Source organism: Lipotes vexillifer, unplaced genomic scaffold (assembly GCF_000442215.2).
Source record: "Lipotes vexillifer unplaced genomic scaffold, Lipotes_vexillifer_v1.1 scaffold756, whole genome shotgun sequence".
NCBI lineage: Eukaryota > Metazoa > Chordata > Mammalia > Artiodactyla > Lipotidae > Lipotes > Lipotes vexillifer.
In genome coordinates, this window is record NW_006773042.1 from 2,080,287 (window position 1) to 2,095,820 (window position 15,534).

At 42.5% G+C, this 15,534-nt stretch overlaps 2 protein-coding genes across 2 annotated transcripts in view; one reads left to right on the forward strand and one right to left on the reverse strand.

Annotated features, from left to right (window-relative positions):
- HDDC2 (HD domain containing 2) overlaps positions 1 to 7,127 on the forward strand; it is an 18,365-nt gene extending 11,238 nt beyond the window's left edge. The window contains exons 5-7 of the mRNA XM_007447975.1: positions 2,764 to 2,902; positions 6,568 to 6,685; positions 6,911 to 7,127. Of these exons, the coding sequence (XP_007448037.1) occupies positions 2,764 to 2,902; positions 6,568 to 6,665 (237 nt within the window). The 3' untranslated portion in view covers positions 6,666 to 6,685; positions 6,911 to 7,127. The remainder of the gene's footprint in view (positions 1 to 2,763; positions 2,903 to 6,567; positions 6,686 to 6,910) is intronic.
- A 5,185-nt stretch (positions 7,128 to 12,312) lies between these two features.
- Positions 12,313 to 15,534, reverse strand: part of TPD52L1 (TPD52 like 1) — a 48,552-nt gene continuing 45,330 nt past the window's right edge. The window contains 1 exon segment of the mRNA XM_007447981.1: positions 12,313 to 12,588. Within this exon segment, the coding sequence (XP_007448043.1) occupies positions 12,313 to 12,588 (276 nt within the window).

A 15,534-nucleotide genomic window follows, 5' to 3' on the forward strand; every position in this document is an offset into this window, starting at 1 on the left:
TCTTTCCCTGATACTGTGCAGTGGCTACTTTATTATATTCTTCATTATTTTTTAATTATCTCTATATTCTCTCTCTTTCGCTCTTTACTGTATCTGTTAGAGTTTTGTACGGTTATAGCTGAAAGAAAGCCTGTTTCCAACTCCCTTATTTTATGGATAAGAAGACTGGAGACTAAAGAGCTTTGCCTTCCCCAAGGTCTCTTAGCTAGCTGGTGACAAAGCAAGGCCACAAGCTTGCCTCCTAACTCAGCATTTTCTTTATGTTATTACGCTGTATGTTAATTAATTGAACAAGCATTTATAATTCTTTTGTATTCATGATACTGTGTCAGTTACTATTAATTGTAAGAGACCCTTGGTTTCCAGGGGCTGCTGTAACAAATTACCACGAACTCTGATGGCTTAAAACAACAATGTATTGTCTCACAGTTTTGGAGGCCGGAAGTCCGAATCAAGGTGTTGGCAGGGCTGTGCTCCCTGAAGGCTCTGGGGGAGGATCCTTCCTTGCCTCTCCCTAGCTTTTGGTGAATGCGTTTTCCAGCTTTGACATCCTTGCCTTCTGAATACGTTGTTCGAGTCTCTGCCTCCTTAGTCAGGTGATGTTCTTCCTGTGTCTGTATCTGTGCCCAGATTTCCCTCTCGTAAGGATGTCGGTCATTGGGTTGAGGTCCATCCTAATCCATTATGACTTTATCTTAATTTGATTACATCTGCAAAGACTCTATTTCCAAATAAGGTTACATTCGTATGTTACAGGTAGACATGATTTTGTGGGAACACTATTCAACAGAGAACACAGACTCTCATATTGACCTACGCATGTTTTAGATTCATGTACATTGGCTTCAGTACCAGATTTCCAAGGTTCAAATTACTGGCTCCTCTGTTTACTAGCTATGTGATCTTGGGCAACTTACTGAACCTCTCTGTGTCTCAATTTCCTCATCTATAAAATGGTACTAATAGTAGTATACCTATTTTATAGGGTTGCATGGCAATCAAATGAATATATGTAAAGCAGTTAGAATATTGCCTGACACATAGTACACTCTATTTTTCTGTCTCCAGTCCATATGTTCTGATTTTGATTTAAGAAAATAGGGTCATTCTGTACCCAGGGAACTTAGTACTGGTTACATAGAAAATGGCAGTTGATTGATTTCTGAAATGTTAATCACTGCTATTCACAACTGTAAATAGCTATCAGCCCAGAGGGTCACATCTAGTTAAAGCAATTAAATATCCTTGATTATAATTTATCTTTTACCATAGAAGTGTGAAGTCAGATTTTAGTAAGTCAAGGGAAAACATTTTCATTTTTTTCCTCAAAGTATCACAGAAAGATATCCGCCCTACCACCTGCATTTTGCTTTAAAGAAATAACCCTTGGAATCCCAAGGCAAAGCAATAGGTGCTCCCTGCCATGTGCTGAATGCCTGGCACACTCACCTGCCCTTGGATTGTTTCCCAACATACAGCTGAAGATACTGTTGGGTTAACAAGTACCCCTTAAAAAAGCTTCTCTCTGTTCTATCCTTTGAAGTACAGGTGCAGTATTTTGGTGGGAGTTTGATATACAGCAACATGAGGGTCCTGGGTCGCAGAGGGAGAGTCACTAGGAGGTGGCAAAGTGGAACACATAAAAGACAAACCTTATATATGTCAATACGTCATGGAGGGCCAATCTTTCCCCAAGGGAGAGGGAGGTAACCTTTGATCTTCCTCTCCTTTCCTCTCTCTCTCTTTCCTTCGGTCTTCCATGCTGAGAACCTGGAAGTTGTATCTCTTTCCTGCTTGAAATCCTCATCCTTCTGTTGTTCTGAAAACCCCAATCAGAGCTGCATCTAATAAAAACCAAGAAATCTTCAGTGATTCACATCACATCACCCTGCTGAGAAAGCATGACAGGTTCATTATCTGAACACATCTAGGGTGGAATTACAAATGAGAACTTGGCAGGGAAATCAGTTGGGAATACTTTGGTCTTAATAGAAGAATGGTTCTATATAGTATTAATTGGGACTGGTGGTTTTGTGACATGTGTCATGCACTGTGAAGCAGACTGCCTCTTATTTCTGGTCTGCACTGAGGAGGGAGGGAACAAAGGGAAGAGGAAAGGTAAAAAAGCCACACCCCGTCCACTACCTTCACCGCCTCCCTGCCACCAACACATGCACATACCCATGGCATGAAGAGTTCTCAGACCTTGGCTGTATCCTCAAGAGTCATAACCCGGAGGGACTTGATTAACTCCCCCCTATTTGGAAAGCAAGGACAGAGATTTCCGCTGTAGAGTGGTAACCGAAATTAAATGAGAAAGCTAGAAATTCACTTCAAAAGGAAAAGGAAACGTGACATTAAATGGAGAGGGAAATAATTTGAGAAGCATGAGATGAAATATTAGCTTGAAATTTGAAAGACCTGCTCTACTCAGGTGGATTAAAGAATAATAATCTTGAAGATAAGTTACTAAACAGGAAGGAAAATGCTTGGAAGTGTCCACGTGAACACATGAGGCCTCGCAGGCATCGGGTGGAATAGATGGAGCTGTGAGCACCGCCTTCCCACATACAGCGCCGCTGTTAAGCTGTGGAATTGCAGGTGACTAGTCTCTGTGATGGGTTTGTATGCAGTGGAGAAATGTGGCCAGTGCAGGATGTGCTTTTAGCTGTGACTCTGATTTCAGGTACCAGAATGAGAATTTTCCTGGAATAACCTATCATGCAGCCCTCATCATGTGGCTTTAATTGTCCCTTTACTTAGGAATATGAGACCCAATCTAGTGCAGAAGCTAAATTTGTGAAGCAGCTGGATCAATGTGAAATGATTCTTCAGGCATCTGAATATGAAGACCTTGAGAACAAACCTGGGAGACTGCAGGACTTCTACAATTCCACAGCAGGTACGCAATGCTCTTTTCAATAAGCATCACTTTAGTTTGGCTTAATTTACTCCTAGCATATAAAATGTTAGTCATAACATTATATATCCACTTTGTTACCCTCCTCTGACACTTTCGTATGGAGCATCTAAGAAGCAAATGGTGGAGTTTATGGTATGGGGTGACCTAGTGCACAAGAGCATTGCCACCCTGGAGTCTGAGCACCAGGTTCACATCACACATACTAGCTGTGTGCTTCCAGGCAGTCTCCTGACCTCTCTGAAAAATGGAAGTCATAATACCCTACTTAAGACATAGGCTGGTTTTGAGATTCAAGAGAGAGAATGTATGTCAAATGCATTATAATATGTAAGTGCTTTATAGATGTCAGGTCATGTTAAGGTGGAGGTAGAAATAGAGGCTTAAAAAGAGAAAGCTCCGAACAGCTGAAGTCACCGTCGTCATTATAGCTCTTCAGAGCACAGGCCTAAAGTCAAACCGCATGGGTTTGAATCCTGGTTCTGCCACATACAATTTACGTAACTTCCAGTAAATTAATACTTAACCTAGCTCTGGGCCTTCGTTTCCTTATTTTTAACTTGAGGATAATTACAAAATCTACTTTATAGGGTTATTTGAGGATATATGTGAAGTGCTTAGAATAATGGCTGGCAAGAAGCCTTAGCTATCTTCATTTTTCTTTTTTTTTTGCGGTACGCGGGCCTCTCACTGTTGTGGCCTCTCCCGTTGCGGAGCACAGGCTCCGGACGCGTAGGCTCAGCGGCCATGGCCCACGGGCCCAGCCGCTCCGCGGCATGTGGAATCTTCCCGGACCGGGTCACGAACCCGCGTCCCCTGCATCGGCAGGCGGACTTCCCAACCACGCGCCACCAGGGAAGCCCGCTACCTTCATTTTGATTCAGCTTCTAGAGTGAGGCACCAGGTGCACTGACCGCTGGTGTTCATGTTGCTCCCTGGAGTAGAACTCCATCTCTCTTCCCTGGGAGTTCTTCAGGCTCAGCTCAGCCTCCATCTCCCCTGAGAATACTGTTAGCGATGATTTTGGGGGGGCCTCTCTGGACCCTTTTGTGACCTCATCAAGTAGAGGAAAGTCCCAGCTCCAAAATATGATTTGCATTGTAATGAAGTTGATGTGATTTTCCTTCTCCCTTTTCCAGCCCCACTACCTCTGCCCTAGACAAGGCCCTCATTATTTCTGTATTGGACTGTTGTTATAACCACCTAATTTAATCTGCTAGGCTCATGAGTTCATCCTGCATGTCTCAGTGCTTTCCTCCTTTGTAGATATAGGTATCATCACCTTTTTGTTTTTTAAACGTTTATGGCTTTCCTCTTCCTTAAAAATAAAATCTTGACAATTTTTAAGTCGTCTGAACAGCTCTGCAGGCTAAGGCCACTCAGCTGTCTGGTTTCCTCTCCTAATCTTCCCTGTCACAGCTGAGCGTTCCCTTCTTTTTGCTCAATCTGCCCTTGGTCTGCAGCTTGCCTTAGCGTTGTCACAGTCTGGCTTGCATTCTCCGTAACGATGTTCGTCATTGGGTTTCTTTCCAAAACCCCACTTGCCCACCCCACCCTATCGTAAGCTGTTTGAGGGCTGAGACCAACCAGCTTTGTCTTATCTGTCCTTGATATAGGTGATGCTTAAAATGTTTGACTTTGGTTCAGTGGAATAATGTTGTAAACCAGGGGTCAGCCAACTATAGCCCATGGGCCAAACTGGCTACTGCTTGTTTCTATCAATAAAGCTTTACTGAAACAGCCACGCTCTTTCTTTCTCTGTTGTCTATACTGCTTTCATGCTACAGCAGCAGAGCTGAGTAGTTGACAGCAAAGACCAAATAGTTCACAAAACCTAAAATATTTACTATCTGACTCTTTACCAAAAAAGGTTTGACCAATGATTGGGATACTAGATAGCATATTTCCCCAATAAGGTAATAAAAATATGTTATGTTTATGTTGTTCTTTGCATTTTAATACTATTATCTTCTATTTTGGTACATTCACAATGAAAAATAGAAAATGAAACATGAGAATACTAGTACAATCAAAAACTATGGGAGGGCTTCCCTGGTGGCGCAGTGGTTGAGAGTCCACCTGCCGATGCAGGGGACGTGGGTTCGTGCCCCGGTCCGGGAAGATCCCACGTGCCGCGGAGCGGCTGGGCCCGTGAGCCATGGCCGCTGAGCCTGCGCGTCCGGAGCCTGTGCTCCGCAACGGGAGAGGCCACAACAGTGAGAGGCCTGCGTACCGCAAAAGAAAAAACAAAAAAAACTATGGGAGCTGGAAGGTCATCTGGTTTAAACTCCACATTTTATTGCGGAAGAAACTTGAGCCTGGAAAGAGGGTGATGTGCCCACAGCTGAGTTGATATTAAGATTCACTGCACTTTCCACTCTGGTGCACTATTTCTAGTAAAAAATTAGTAAACTTAAACAGTGTAAATGATGTAAGAAATGGTTTCTTCCCATTTCTTGCCCTGGTTTGGACGAGGGTAGTAATGGTAGAAAAAGTAAGAAGTCAGATTCTGGATTTATTTTGAGTATAGAGTCGACAGGATTTGTGTATGGGGTGTTTATAAGAGGAGTCTGAGGATTTTGGACTTTCCACTAGACAGGAAAGATGGGGGGAAGAATAGATTTGCAGGAAGAAAATCAGGGGTCCCAGAAGCCAAGGGAAGAAAGCGTTTCAAGAGGGCAGGAGTAGCCGTCGGATTTAGCCACATGGAGCTGATCGGTGTCCTTGGTAAAAGCAGTTTTGGTGGAATGACGTTAAGCCTGACAGCATGACTTTTACACAGTGGGGCAGAGGGTGGCCTGGAAGCAACGAGGAGTGTGGAGGGCAAGCCCTGCTGCTGGTAGGAGCTGCATGAGACAGAAGACAGCCATGGCTGGAGGGGCTGCAGAGAAAGCTGTATCCTCAGGATGAGGAGGTGTCAGTTAGGGCAAGAAAGTGAAGGGGACATTCAGAGAAGAGATTGAGCATAGCGAATCAATGGAATAGAGTTAACTGTGGAATGAAGAGCAAGCAACAAAAGGCACTGGCAAGAGAAGACAGGGAAGAAGGGACGGTGGGTTTAACCACCCCCCGCCCACCGCGTGCTAGCCACCACCCACCTAATATAGCTCGGAGCTTGGTTGCTGCCCAGGGCAGAAGCCCAGAGGGGCCAAGGAGCCAGGAAGACAGCACAGACTAGCTGGTTTCATTGTAGATGTTTGCACTCTTGTTTGCGTCCTGGGACAGCCCAGACCCCCTGGTCTTCCTATCAGTCTTTTTATACGTAGGTGCATTGTTCCGCACAACTAATTGCAGATTCAGAATGGACAGCGATTGTTCTCAGTTCTCTGGGCTCCATCCTCCCTGAGTTTCCCTGGAGTTCGTGGTAGGGGTATTCAGAGGCTGCCTGGTGAGGTTTTCCCCAGCTCTGCCTGAGCTGTAGTTCTTTGCCTGATTCTCATCCTTATGCTTGATAGCATCTGGGGTGACTAGCGTAAGCTCTGAGTGGTTGCCTTTGGCCTCTCGCCAGGACCTGGAATCTTACTCTGCGTTGGAGTGAAGTATGGGTCAGATCACAGAATCGAGCTCCTGACGAGCCCTAGGATCCAGCTGGAGAAACTGATGTATTCACTTGTCATTATCTTTTTCCCTATCTTCTTGCATTGCAGGAAAATTCAGTCACCCTGAGATAGCCCAGCTTGTTTCTGAACTTGAGGCAGAAAGAAACGCTAACATAGCTGCCGCCGCCAGTGAGCCACACTCGTGAGATGCACTCCTGTAACAAACATTTTTTTTTTTTTTTTTTTTTTGCGGTACGCGGGCCTCTCACTGCTGTGGCCTCTCCCGTTGCAGAGCACAGGCTCCGGACGCGCAGGCTCAGCGGCCATGGCTCACGGGCCCAGCTGCTCCGCGGCATGTGGGATCTTCCCGGACCGGGGCACGAACCCGTGTCCCCTGCATCGGCAGGCGGGCTCTCAACCACTGCGCCACCAGGGAAGCCCTGTAACAAACATTTTATTTTTCTGTTTCATGGTATTGTGTTTTGCCACTGTTGGTCTGTTGATTCCCCAGATGTGAGTCTGTTTATTTTCAATTGCCTGGACTCCAGCAGGAAACGTGATACAATTTGGGCAGTAAAAGAAGCTACAGAACAGAGTGTGGTCCTGAAAATGCCATGGATGAAGACTTGGAGGGTGGGGGACTTTTTATGAACTGAATAAATTTTAAACCCTTAAACTTTGGAAGATTTATTACTGATTTTAATTCTGAGTTAATAACCTACCTCCCTGAAGGCCAGATTCATTGAACAATAGAAAATTTAATTATGATTGCTTTTAGGAAGATTCTTCAGCTGGCTTAGTGATAAGGATCCAGGAAAGACAAAAGTATCATAATGCATTCTCCCATCAGATGAAATGTTGCCTTATTCAGATTCTGCAGCCAGATTTTTAATTCACTATGATCTGCTTTAGGCCCCTGATCATAGACGTGTAAACCTGGTAACTAGTTCTGCCCCCACCCCCCTCGATCCTTTCTCCTCCTCTGTTTTTCCCTGGCTGATTTATATTCTTCAGACCTTGATTATAAGAATATTTATCACCAGATGTGAAATATGTGCGTTATTACTGGGACACGGGACCTTATGGAGAGAACACATCAGACCCGACTTCTTCCCCTCATTTCCCTTGCATAGGGTAAGTAATCTGCCCGCTTGCCTTTACATGTTGCACAGCCACTGAATGGTGAGGAAAGGAAGGCGATCCATGCAAACCTGCTCAGTAGTTTGGTGGGAGCATGATGCCTGTCCCTTTAATTCAAATGTCAGTTTCCATTTGAAGAAGGCCTAAAAAGGCTGGCATGGTGAGAATCCTAGGCACGGTTTCTTTGGAAACTCTTCGCAGTATCCATGGATACCCAATCTGCCAGAAGCAAGGTGCATGATCTCTCTAGGAGCAACACAGACATGTACATAGAGCTGATCTGCATTGAGAAGAGCAGTGCTGCTCTGCACTGAAATGCTGTTGCATCACAGCAACAGTATGTAAAAAGCAGTAAATAGTTGAAAGTCAGCAAAGTCTGGTTATTAATTGGAGATATGGTTAAGAAGAAAACAACTATATCTATCAGTGTTTTGGAGTTTTTTCTCCTGGCATGAAAACATGCACACAAAATAGCCCTTGATAAAGTTCAAATATTTATAACCAGAAGATTTTCTGTGGCCCTGGAGTTTTATTTGGGTTGTTTGCCTGCTGTAATTTTCATAAATCCACACAGAGACTCTCGAAGTCTTTACTGGGTCAGACTTAATACTGGTCACAATCATTATCTCATTTTTCCATTTACCTACCAAATGAGGGTTCACACTTAGTCCTAAACCTTCCTTATTGGGCTAACATATCTAAAAACAGAAAACGTAATGGTGTTATAAATAAAATATCCTTTAATAAGGACAAAACAAAGATCAGTAAAAGAAGATAGCTATTGCATTCACCAGCCAGCGTCTACAAATAGTTAAGCATTATCAATCTAATGTGTTTTTCTTCTTAGATACCCGTGCTACTGGTCTGGAATTGGTCTTCTGAATAACAACCCCTAGAACTACGTTGCCGAGTAAATAATTATTCTTGGGTTGAACTGTTGGTTCGCAGACCGGCTTCCCTTCACGGAGGGCAAGGAGGGACTGCAGAAGAGGCAGCCACTCCAGCTTAGTAGGTGGCCAGTTCATAAACAAGGCAACTTATGTATGCAGCTTGTCTGGGGTGGCCTCAAGACAAGATCTCTGCACTCACCTGTCAGAATCTTGAGTTTAAATAGAAGCTTTAACTGGCTTCAGTCAGCCATGGGTACCGTCCAGATGGTCTCAACCATTACCGTCTCAAGGCAGCATCCTTGAAACAGCTCCTAGTGTGGGAATGGTAGGTGGAACACACATTACACGCACAGGGATGGGGGTGAGTAGCCTCCGATTGCCTGGGCCCAGCTCTCTGGTCAGCTGGTGGTCACATCCTCCTGATGACCTCCAACATGAACTCAACGAAAACAATTCCTTGTTACCTCTTGGTAATGAGGAAGAGACTACCCCGCAGTCAAAAAGAGGAGCAGCTGGAAGGGTTGGTCTGCAGGGGGCACCTCAGGCTAGTTCTCCCTGCCTGGTCCCTGGGGCTGATCCGGGTCGGTGGAGGTGGGGGTGGTTCTATCATCTCCAAAACAATTCCTTGTATTCCCATTGTGAGCTACCATTTCCCTAGCTCTTACGTAATTCTCAATGCCCTTATATTTGACAAATACTAATTCTAACAGAATGGCCAACCTGTTCGTCTTAAAATCTTGTAACGCATGCTCTGGGATAAATGACTAACGAAGTGCCTTGGGAAGAGCATCCTCTGTACACAGCATTTTTATTTAAGTAACTTGCCACTCTTTATAGACAAAGTGCGATTGGGGATGATTTCTATGGGAGACTTATGTTATTTGTGGTTTGCCTTGATATATATACTCTTTATGGTAGAAGCTGAAAGTCAAGTAGAAATGTAGAATAAAGAATTTTACCATTCTTAAATAAAGATTATCAAAAATAACCGTAAGATTTTGCCAAATATAGTTTGAAATTATATTTGAACGCTAGGCTTGAAGAAGTTGCTTTACATGTCATATTTAAATCACTGTTTAACCTTATCACCACCTTCCTTTATTGTACCCATCCACACTCCAATTTAATAAAAAGTGAGAGGAGAGGCTTGGGGTTAAAGTTCACAACCTTATGCACCATTTTACAGTGAAGTTCAACAACCTTCAAGCTGACGGGTAATTTTGGAACAATGCACTGTGGCAGAAGAGCCGCTTAGATTCCCAGAGTTCTCTTCACGTTGACCACTGTGAGTGGCATGGCGTATCAGGACAGTTTGTTCTGTTGTCTATGGTTCAAGAGCAGATTTATAAGAGAATGTGTAATTTAGGGAAGATTGCTTTGCTGACATGACCTACCAATAGTCATAGTCTATGAGATATATGAGTTTTAGATAAATTTGCAGTGGTGTAAATTTCTGAATGTTTTCCATCAAAGCAACAGGATTTAAAAAGTAATGAATGGTTAAATTACAGAATGGCTTACTTAAAAACAGTTTATTTTGTAATCACAATTCACACTGGAGTTTTCAATTATTGAGATGCATTTTTGGTATCATACGTGTTGTGGCGTTTCGTATACTTGGCTGGCCTGACCTGAAGTCGTTTTGATTTGTTAGCAAAAGGCTATGTCCATTGTGTGCAAATACTGTTCAGTACTTGTGGGACACTTTAAACTACTGCATGTGAACTAAGCCCAGCTGGACAAAATAGGGCAACTCAGCGGCCAGTCAAGTTGGGACATACTTGCCTGTGCAAAGTCAGGGAGACACGAGCAGCTCCTGAGTGATTAAGCAGTGAGAAGATGAGACCTACCAACCAACAACTGATTTAATTATTCTACTCACACATCTCATGACAAAATGAAAAAAGATATGTCATGGCCATTATATTGCTCCCAGATCAGAGGGAATAATTTTAATTAAAAACAAACTTTTCAATTAATAGAGGTGATGTGAATATAGTTTTTACAAAACTGATGAAATTAGAATTTTTGAAGAATGGTTTAAAATAAACAGCTAGGGACTTTCCTGGTGGTCTAGTGGTTAAGACTCCGTGCTCCCAATGCAGGGGACCCGGGTTCGATCCCTGGTCAGGGAACCAGATTCTGCATGCTGCAACTAAGACCTGGCGCAGCCCCCAAAATTAAAATAAATAAATAAAATAAGCAGATAAAATATATTTTATTTTATTTTAGCTTTGAGGCATTAACACTAATTTTCTTGATTATTTTTCTACCTAATTTTAATCCTGTGTTTTCAGATTGTAGGGTTGAGGCTACTGTGTGCAGAAACAGGTTGGTGAATGAAAATATGTTTATAGCAACATAACTGCATTTTCTAATACAATGCAGGGTGCTGAATGCAATCAAAAAGAAGGTGGCAGTGAGTTTACAAAAGGTGACCAGGCAACTGCAGATTGGTCACAGAGACCGAGGACACGCTGCAGCAGGGGGTGAGCAACACAATCACAAGCCAGTTTGGCTTCAACCAGCAGGCTGGAAGGATAAATTAGGGAGAATGCCAACGCTCCTGCTGGCAGGGCTCCTTTGTCCACTCTGCTTCAAGTTTATAGCCCCACACCTATTGCTCCTGAGATTTCAGGCCTCAGAGATTATGTGGCCCTGAACCAGTTCGATTTTCAGTTAGGTGTATGCATTGTCCTGCTCCATTAACTTCAATGGAAGTTTTTAGGTTGGTCTTATTTCACTATTTACATATATCCACTTCTATTTAATAATAAGTTAAAAAATGAACAATGAACATACTATCTATATTATGTATATTATATGGATTATATATTTATATATAATATATAGTTATATATATTGCTCTCTATATTATGTATATTATATGGAGTATATATACATATTGCTTATTTAAATTGTGAATTTTTAGTTGGTAGGTCTATTCTACATTCTACAGTGTACATTTAAAAAATGTAGCTATAGGATGCTACTAACAACAAATGCTACCTTCTACCTAATAACAAATGTTATGTTCCCATTTAGAAGAAAAAAGAAGCATGTGATGTGGAAGGTAAACAGTACTGCAGAAATCTGATTGTACTGATTGACGCTTTTTTCATTCTTGTGAGCAATTTGTAAACTGGAAACAGTTGCAGAGCGCTGCTTCTCCCATTTTCTAGCAATTCCCTTTTCAGCTATCTCTTGCCTGCTTAACTCAGTAGTTACCAAGCTAACTACTACTCTAGGTGGATTAGAGAGAATTTTAGAATTGTAGATTGTTTCAGCATCCTAAGGTAGTTGAGGTTATAATTACTTACATATCCTCTCTCATATTTTCCAAATTGGCAGAAGTTGATTTAAAATAGCATCTGCAGAATTATACCTACCACCTTTCAAGGTCATCAGCAGAACTGAAACGTAAAGAAATTAAGAATTCAAAGTCGTCATTAAAATCAATTATTTTAATTGCTTAAATAAACATAAGGAATTAAAGTAGGCGAGGGAGATCGGAAGCAGTTTGATGAAATTCTGAGTGTCATCCCATTCACTGCTAGAGACGGTCAGAAAGAGCTCCATCCTGTGGACAGAACTGAAAGGGGGCACTGAGCCTTCAAAGACATGCACTTCGTACAGGAGTCCAAGCAAAAATCAAAGCAAATGGTTACTAAGCTACATGTTTGGAAAATATGTTGAATTACACAAAAAACAAGGGTCGTGACCAACTGTGTACCTGCTGGAGCCGACATTTTAAAAGATGACAAGCTATGAATACTGAAGTGTGATGGTCACGTGGTCCATCATCAACAAATTCAAGTGGAAATCATTTAATTAAACTTTCAGGAGAAGCCATTTGAAGAACAAGGTCAAGGCCTGGGTCTTCCAGTGGGATTCTGGTCTTCATATCCGGATGCGCGCGGGCAGGGCAGGGTCCCTGGAGGCGGCTGCGGGCGCGGGCGGGGCCCTAGCACTGCAGCTCCTCCCCCTCGGCCCGCCGGGGGCCGGGGCCGCCGGCCGAGCTCTGCGCGCTGGCTTGGGCCGTGGAGCTCAGCACCTCCTCGAAGCTGCCTCCGCCGTGGTTCGCCCCGCCTACTTTCGTCTGAAACGGGTTGAGACGCACACATGCAGTTATTTCGTTATTTCTGTAATTTAAAAAATAAGATCGATTGCTTTCAAGTTCACAAATATACTTGTTTTCTTGAAAGGGGATGCAAAGGATGGAGAGAAGTTAGTTTCCTTTAGCAGGGGGCTAGGAGATCATTCATATTTGGGTTCCGCGACTGGACTCGAAACTTTAATTTGTACAGATTTAGCGACTCTCTCTTTGTCCCTTCTACATCTAAAATTCTCAGTCCCTTCAGGGGCATATGCAGATCTGTGGATTTGCACCATCTACTCACTCACCCAGAGAACCGATTTAATCAAATGGAATGGGATATTAGATAAATTCCCCCAATTTCACAAATGTGTGAACGCCTTTTAGTGACTCCAGCTTGAGTTTTTCATTTGGGATTTAGCAAGGCAATCTGGATTTCTGAAAAATGTCTCTTGAAAAGCAGAGTGGCTCAGTGGAACATGATTTCTGGTTTCTAATACTTTGAGAGTTGGAGATGAATCATGGCTTACGCACTGCTCCTCTCACATCTTTCCAGGCAGTTGTCTTTATAGGAGGAATATACCTTAAAATGCAAAGTTATGATGCTTTACGAAGCTCTCTTTTTGTGTACTTGTTATTGGTTCGAAGAATATAGTCAGGGGCTTCCCTGGTGGCGCAGTGGTTGAGAATCTGCCTGCCAATGCAGGGGACACGGGTTCGAGCCCTGGTCTGGGAATATCCCACATGCCGCGGAGCAGCTGGGCCCGTGAGCCACAATTACTGAGCCTGTGCGTCTGGAGCCTGTGCTCCGCAGAGAACAAGAGAGGCAGTGATAGTGAGTGGCCCCTGCTTGCCACAACTAGAGAAAGCCCTCGCACAGAAACGAAGACCCAACACAGCCATAAATAAATAAATAAATTTAAAAAAAAATAAAAAAGAATATAGTCAGGAAGAAATCAATTTATAATTAAGAAATATGGTTAAGTATTCTGAAAAACTCCTTATTATAAGGTCTCTCAAAAGAATATTTAATGGTGCAAAATGCTTAATGCAAGTCTTGTTAATGGCCACATCGGCCTTCCTTTAACCATTAACAATATGGAAAAATACTTTGAGGAAAAGAAAGGTATAGAAGATGTTGCTCTTCCAAAAATGCTGTCTACACCTCACTGTCACTTATGATCACTCACAAGGACATAAACCACACTGGGAAATGTACCTGCCAATTGCCTGGCCTGCCCTTTTAAAACCTTGACCAGGATTTAAAAGCAGTTCAGTCATCGCAAATCACACACGAACTTTTCTCCCATTGTCACTAAAATCCCTCTCTGCCTCTGTAAATTCAGTTACTAAGTTGAATTTTTCCACTCTGCTTGGGATTGGAAAACTCATTCTGGAAAGTGACAGATTATAAATATTTTAGGCTTGGGAACCACATCGTCTCTGTCACAAATACTCAAATCAGCCATTGTAGAAAGCAGCCAAGATAATACATAAGTGAATGAGCATGGCTGTGTTCCATAAAGGCTGTATGAATGGACACTGAAATGTGAATTTCGTGTAATTTAATTTTCAAATCACAAAATATTGTTCTTCCTTTGATTTTTTTTTTAACCATTAAAAAAAAGTGAAAACCACTCTTAGCATACAGACCGCTCAAAAATAGGCAACCAGCTGAATCTGGCCCATAAACCTTAGTTTGCAGACCTCAGGGACACAGCACTGATTCCTCCTCCACTCTGTGTTATCTTAGCACTGGAAAGAAGCAGGGGGTTGGTTTCAACTATCTGATTGTTCACTATGGTTATTTCTTTTCTGAGAGCGGCAAGGTTAATTCAATGTAATTAACTCTATTAATAGTTCCCATCTTCCCCTTTAGTCGCATTCTCTTTAGCAATAGAAGCCACACACAGCGTTGAAATCAGGTGAATACCAATTACTGATGTTTTCTTCTGGGCTTTGTTTTGTTCTTCTCTTCTAGTTCTTGATTTCTCAAATCATCAAAATAGAAAAATAAAGGAGGAGGAAACCACTTGGAAATAAAGCAGTTTGGCCAAGAAAGGAGTGGACTAAAGGGGTTTCCTAACCATGCGGGTTTAATAACTACACACTACAATACTTTAGCCAAGGACCTGCTTAAGCAGAGATGTGAACAATAAGCTTCTGCCGGACCCTTCCCTTCAAAATGGTTTTTCACCCAAGAAGTTGTCACTGTGTCGTCCCCAACACTATAACTGCTCTTTGCAAAAAAATTTTATTTGAATTACTGAACTGGGCTTCCTGATCTTTCATAATAAAAGTATCCGATTGAAAGGACACAAAGAAACAGTAAGTATACCTTACCTTTTTTTATGGTTTTAATTCAGGCCATACAATGTGCTCACCAAAAAGTAGGGGCACTATAAATATGTTCTGCTTGACATGGGTGCAGAATGGTCACAGGGGATGTAGTTGCTCATGATTCACTGGAACATAGTAGAACATTCCAAATATGGTTTCATAGGAGCTGATTCTGGGTCTGTTTGCTTGTTTTAGATGAAATAGAAATTGTGCTTATTGAGTGTACAGGTGACACCAGCCAAGATGTCAAGTAATACATTGATGTATTACAAGGATGTAGGCAGAAAGGACTAAATTTTATATGATTCTGATGAACTGGCAAGTTTTTCATGGAAAATCAAACTATCTACACAATTGGGTATAAAATAAGAACGATCCATTGGGTGCAAATGCCAGATGGTGTGACAGATTGTGTGCAAAGATGGCAGGAACGGACCTCGCTTCACAGCAGAACATTACTTCTAATAGAACACAAATATGAACACGATTCCCTCAAAGTGGTGTTTGAAAAATCAAGCTTAAAGCAGGATGTGTGAGTGGAAATACAGCATATAGACCTGCAAGGAATTTCACTCATCTGTATTGATTCATGAGTCATTCCCTCAGCAG